The sequence below is a fragment of the Cyprinodon tularosa genome, unplaced genomic scaffold (assembly GCF_016077235.1).
Source record: "Cyprinodon tularosa strain WSP-4 unplaced genomic scaffold, ASM1607723v1 ctg70, whole genome shotgun sequence".
Classification (NCBI taxonomy): Eukaryota; Metazoa; Chordata; class Actinopteri; order Cyprinodontiformes; family Cyprinodontidae; genus Cyprinodon; species Cyprinodon tularosa.
The window spans coordinates 4,294,208-4,300,000 of NW_024039452.1; the positions used below are offsets into that span (position 1 = coordinate 4,294,208).

Below are 5,793 nucleotides of genomic sequence, written 5' to 3' on the forward strand. Positions count from 1 at the left end.
CAAGTCTGAGAAAAAAGTTTGAAACAAACGGTTTCATAGAACAACAACATAGAAGGTAACTGCATAGGCTACAGAAAATTAAAGCTAGCCTACGTCTGTTTGGTGTTGCGGATCTGCTGCGCCGCATTCAGAAAATCACTTGACATATTTATCTATGGTTCCCTGGATCAGAGTGTTGTCCAACAGCGAGTTCACTTCTTCTTCAAAACAATGTAAAAGGTCAAAGTTTTTTAAACCAACATGCTGGAGAGAATCATCCAGTCAAATTGATACAAAGTTTTCTATCTAAGGAAACCAGTTGATTGCATTGACTCATTGACTCAAATACAATCCCTCACACTAAGCATGCTTGTAGCGACAGTGGAGAGGAAAAACTCCCTTTTAACAGGAAGAAACCTCCAGCAGAACCAGGCTCAGTGTGAGCGGCCATCTGCCGAGGCCGACTGGGGTTCAAGGAAACAGAAGCAGAGACACAAAAAGCAGCTGTAAAAGGCGGCCCCATCCAGGAGACACACAGCCAGGCAGACAAGCTCCGAGCCAGCTCCCATGCCAGAGGACAAAGAGAGCACATCCACTCAGTCACGGTCAGAGAAACAGGACCACAATGGAAAACAGGCCGATCTCCAGCATCTATAAACAAGGGTGTTGATGGAAGCAGCACAGCTGATGTTTCTTTCCAGGATGCCGTCAAGCCAAACAGGAACAGACCAGATGAAGCTACTCTGAGGAAAAGCAGAGAGAGCAGAACGTTACAGATTGAACTAACAGATTCTGCAGAATAGGAGATAGAGAGAGAATGAAGCAGAATGATGAAATGGGGGTCCCTATGTCCTCCAGAAGTCTAAGCCTATAGCAGCATAACTATAGAGATAGCTCAGGATAACCTGAGCCACCCTAATTATAAGCTTTATCAAAAAGGAAAGTTTTAAGCCTAGCCTTAAAAGTAGACAGGGTGTCTGCCTCACGGACTAAAACTGGTAGTTGGTTCCACAGGAGAGGAGCCTGATAACTAAAAGATCTGCCTCCCATTCTATTTTTAGAATTTTTTTTTTAATTTCTTTTTTAATTTTTACTAGAGCAAACTAGTAAAAAGAAATACATTAAGACTAAACATATTGTTAACTTATGGAACAAGAGATAGAAAGACAACTTTTATTTATTAAAATAAATATCTGACAATATTCAATTACCAAAATCAAAACAAGAGAGGGTCCAATTTATAGCTAGATGTATCTAAGAACTAACTTGGGAAAGGAAGGGTTTAGTGTAACATTAGCAGCTAGACATGTCATTCTTGGTAATAGTTGTCAATAAGGAGAAATAATTGTTTGTGTAGCCTACAGACTTTGTAAATCCTTTTTACGTTTTATAAACCTCATTTTCCTACAGGCTGTCATAGCAACCACCTTTGCATGTTCAGGAGAATAGACTATTACCCCTGTCTCAAACAGAAAGCCTTTCAGAGACTGGTTAGAGCATCAGCACTTTCTACTGCAGTCCTCTGAGCAGCATCATGATGGAGAAGATCTTGTTGGGACTTTTGTTTCTTTTAGGTGAGTGACTTCATGTTTATCTGTTTGTACCTTTGTAGAAAAGCATCCCTAAATATTAAAAAGTAATATTTTTAAATACAACCTTCAGACTGGGTGGTCCTCACCACCTGCCTCCATCATCGGTACCATTTTATTAGTCAATCTTTGACTTGGACTGAAGCTCAGACCTACTGCAGACAGAAGCACACAGACCTGGCCACCATCCTAAACTCTGAGCAACAGAACCAACTTATCGACACTCTTACATCTGCTGGACACAGCTCTGACGTCTGGATTGGTCTGTTCAGTGAAATCCACTGGAAATGGTCTGATGGTTACACTGGGAGTGGAGCTGACTACAGAGACTGGCATATAAATCAACCATCATGGTATGACCTTAATGAGTTATGTGTAGGATCATACAGCTATGGGGAATGGTTTGATGCTACCTGCACAGGAAATCGTCAGTTTTTGTGTTACAAAGGTAAAAATATGAATGATGACTCCCTATTCTTTAAACCATTATTGTAAAACTTGGAATCTCTGCTTAACAATATCCTACATTGTCATCACCAACAGGCTCACACTTGGATCCTGAATTTGTTTATGTGACTACTACAATGTCCTGGTCCGATGCACAGTCATACTGCAGAAATAACTTTGTTGATCTGGCCACCATAAAAAATGACACAGAGAACCAACGAGTCCAGAGCCTGATATCCAGTGGCCAATATCCATGGATTGGTCTATATAGAGATGCAAATCTTCACTGGTCTGATGGGAGCAGCGTCCTCTTTTCTAGCTGGGATTCCTTTGGTATTGTGATTGGCTCCAGGAAAGTCATATGTGGTGCTACATCTACTGGAATATCAGGAAGATGGAAAATTTTTCCCTGTGAAACAAGATTACAATTTGTCTGTTATGGTCCTCCTGGTGAGTGTTTAAAAATCAAAAGGAGAAAAAAAAGAAGCTGCATTACATACCAATCATATGAGCTCAAAATTTGTCCTGATATTTGGCACTTGATATACACTATATTGCCAAAAGTATTTGCTCACCTGCCTTGACTCACATATGAGCTTAAGTGACATCCCGTTCCTAATCCATAGGGTTCAATATGACGTCGGTCCACCCTTTGCAGCTAGAACAGCTTCAACTCTTCTGGGAAGGCTGTCCACAAGGTTTAGGAGTGTGTTTATGGGAATTTTTGACCATTCTTCCAGAAGCGCATTTGTGAGGTCGCACACTGATGTTGGACGAGAAGGCCTGGCTCTCAGTCTCCGCTCTAATTCATCCCAAAGGTGTTCTATCGGGTTGAGGTCAGGACTCTGTGCAGGCCAGTCAAGTTCATCCACACCAGACTCTGTCATCCATGTCTTTATGGACCTTGCTTTGTGCACTGGTGCACAGTCATGTTGGAAGAGGAAGGGGCCAGCTCCAAACTGTTCCCACAAAGTTGGGAGCATGGAATTGTCCAAAATGTCTTGGTATGCTGAAGCATTCAGAGTTCCTTTCACTGGAACTAAGGGGCCAAGCCCAGCTCCTGAAAAACAACCTCACACCATAATCCCCCCTCCACCAAACTTTACACTTGGCACAATGCAGTCAGACAAGTACCGTTCTCCTGGCAACCGCCAAACCCAGACCCGTCCATCAGATTGCCAGATGGAGAAGCGCGATTCGTCACTCCAGAGAACGCGTCTCCACTGCTCTAGAGTCCAGTGGCGGCGTGCTTTACACCACCGCATCCGACGCTTTGCATTGCACTTGGTGATGTATGGCTTGGATGCAGCTGCTCGACCATGGAAACCCATTCCATGAAGCTCTCTGCGCACTGTTCTTGAGCTAATCTGAAGGCCACATGAAGTTTGGAGGTCTGTAGTGATTGACTCTGCAGAAAGTTGGCGACCTCTTCGCACTATGCGCGTCAGCATCCGCTGACCCCGCTCCGTCAGTTTACGTGGCCTACCACTTCGTGGCTGAGTTGCTGTCGTTCCCAAACACTTCCATTTTCTTATAATACAGCTGACAGTTGACTGTGGAATATTTAGGAGCGAGGAAATTTCACGACTGGATTTGTTGCACAGGTGGCATCCTATCACAGTTCCACGCTGGAATTCACTGAGCTCCTGAGAGCGACCCATTCTTTCACAAATGTTTGTAAAAACAGTCTGCATGCCTAGGTGCTTGAATTTATACACCTGTGGCCATGGAAGTGATTGGAACACCTGATTCCAATAATTTGGATGGGTGAGCAAATACTTTTGGCAATATAGTGTAGATATCCTTCTTTCCTACTGTCTAAAACCTTTTGTAAACTTGTTTAAGAAAATCCCAATTATATCTTTTCTATTTATTTTTTTCAACGGTGCTAATGGTTCGTTTTTTTTTTTTTTTTTTTTTTTATGTATAGTAGGCTGACAAGAAAGGGGGCTTGAGAGAGGGGGCAAGACATGCAGGACAGGACTACAGGCTGGATTGGAACCCTGACCACAGACAGGAGGAATCTGATTGGTCAAATCTACATTCGCTCTACACTATGCGTCTCCTCTTTAGTACCTTACCGGCATGTTTTGTTTGTATGACCACGATTGCGGAAAAAGACCCTTGAAGATGGACCAGCTAAAAGAGCGAGGTGCACAAGAACGCTGGGACTCTTTTTCCACCTGGATCCCCGCTCTTTTGCCCTCATGTCCCTCAGTTGACGGAAAAACTGGTCCCCACTTTGGCTGTATCTAGACCCACAGCTAGTTCGTGATTCCACCCCATTTTTGCGTAGTGGGGTGGAATAAATGTAGCGCAGACCACCATCATACCTGCGACAAGCTCACTGCGACACAATGCTAAGAGAGTATAACCAGCCCTAAAGGCCTCCATACATGGGTTGTGTGTGCTAACCACTGTGCCACCAAAGCACGGCCAATTATATCTTTTAAGATGCAAAACATGACATACCATAAGTGTTCCACTACGTCTTTTTCTTCTTCTTCTTCCAACTTCTACTGACAGAAAGGGAAGTTTCCAACTTTTTCCCTTATCAGATTCAATATACATCTCCTACACAGATTAATTTGTTTAAGGTTGTAATGTTTTCTCAATATAACAGCTGGTGGTCTATCACTGTGTTGATGGGCTCAACGCAAAAAAACTGCAGATGCCCACTATGTTGGCCAACCACGGCAGAGAGAAATGTCAATGTAACACTTCAATTTTCCATTATGAACAATGCCCAGACTCCAATTACACTCTGTTAAATACACATCTATGTATCAGCAACACTGGTGTCAATAGGTCATTGTGTAAAGCCTCCACTGTAGAAGTGTATAAGAGAAAGAGGTTTATGACCTAGGGGGTTACATCAAAATCAGCTGCCATTCAATCTGGATGGCAGTTGAAGGCAGGAGTTTGGGTAATTCCTATAAACGTAACCTTCATTGGAGATAAATGTATTCAAGAAATTAAAGTCACAAAGGAGGGGAAAAAAACACAAAGTCAATGAAGAAAGTAACACATCTTCAGTTTTGCTGGCTGTGTCCAAAAAGAAAACAGTAGCTCTTCATCCAAAAGAACAAAAGGTTTCAGGAGTTCAGGAGTGTTGTCAGAATTTACAGATATCTATCCTGTTTGGAGATTTTTCTAATGCTAATATCAGACTGGATTTTAGCACAATTACCAATTTCAGAATTTACATCCTTCTCAATGTATTTCATTTTTATTTGTTTCAATGTTAAATTGAATCTTTCTACATATCTCCTTTATCATATTAGTTACAAAACAGATAGTGAAGCTCAGACTTCACACAGAGGACTTTGTGGAACTAAATGACCCTGTTCTAAGAGAAAACATCCTGAAAAAGGCAAGTTTAAAATTAAGACTGTAATATTTATGCCAAATGAATAAGTAAATCTGATCTCAAAATTAAAAAGTTTCTGTGTTTGGTCTTCTAACTTTACTTAAAGCTTCAGAACAGACTGCAGGAGAACGGAGTGAGTGGAGTTACCCTGAAGTGGAGGGAGCAGCCTGATGGGAGAATCTTCAAAAAAGGGAAGAAAGAATTATAAACCCAAAAATATGAGATCTGTTTGCTTTATTTTAGATTACAATAAAGTTTTTATTATTCGGAAATAGAGTAATTGTAGATCAATATTTGTAGCAGTGTGACCTATTATATATAAATGTATATATGGTTAAAATTTGCAATTTTCTGTTCATACTTTTTTTTTTCATTAGAATTATTTCCCATTAATTGATTTCACTGTGT

General features: G+C 41.3%; 1 protein-coding gene across 2 annotated transcripts in view; it reads left to right on the plus strand.

Moving 5' to 3' along the window:
* The first annotated feature begins 1,464 nt into the window (after window positions 1-1,464).
* The window catches only part of LOC119772179 (macrophage mannose receptor 1-like), a 4,335-nt gene continuing 6 nt past the window's right edge, over window positions 1,465-5,793 (plus strand). The window contains exons 1-5 of one of the 2 annotated variants that reach the window (XM_038268509.1): window positions 1,465-1,553; window positions 1,642-2,016; window positions 2,112-2,465; window positions 5,300-5,388; window positions 5,492-5,793. The exon at window positions 5,492-5,793 is cut by the window's right edge and continues 6 nt beyond it. In XM_038268509.1, the coding sequence (XP_038124437.1) occupies window positions 1,514-1,553; window positions 1,642-2,016; window positions 2,112-2,465; window positions 5,300-5,388; window positions 5,492-5,593 (960 nt within the window). In that variant the 5' untranslated portion in view covers window positions 1,465-1,513 and the 3' untranslated portion in view covers window positions 5,594-5,793. The remainder of the gene's footprint in view (window positions 1,554-1,641; window positions 2,017-2,111; window positions 2,466-5,299; window positions 5,389-5,491) is intronic. The other variant, XM_038268511.1, reaches the window with a different exon arrangement.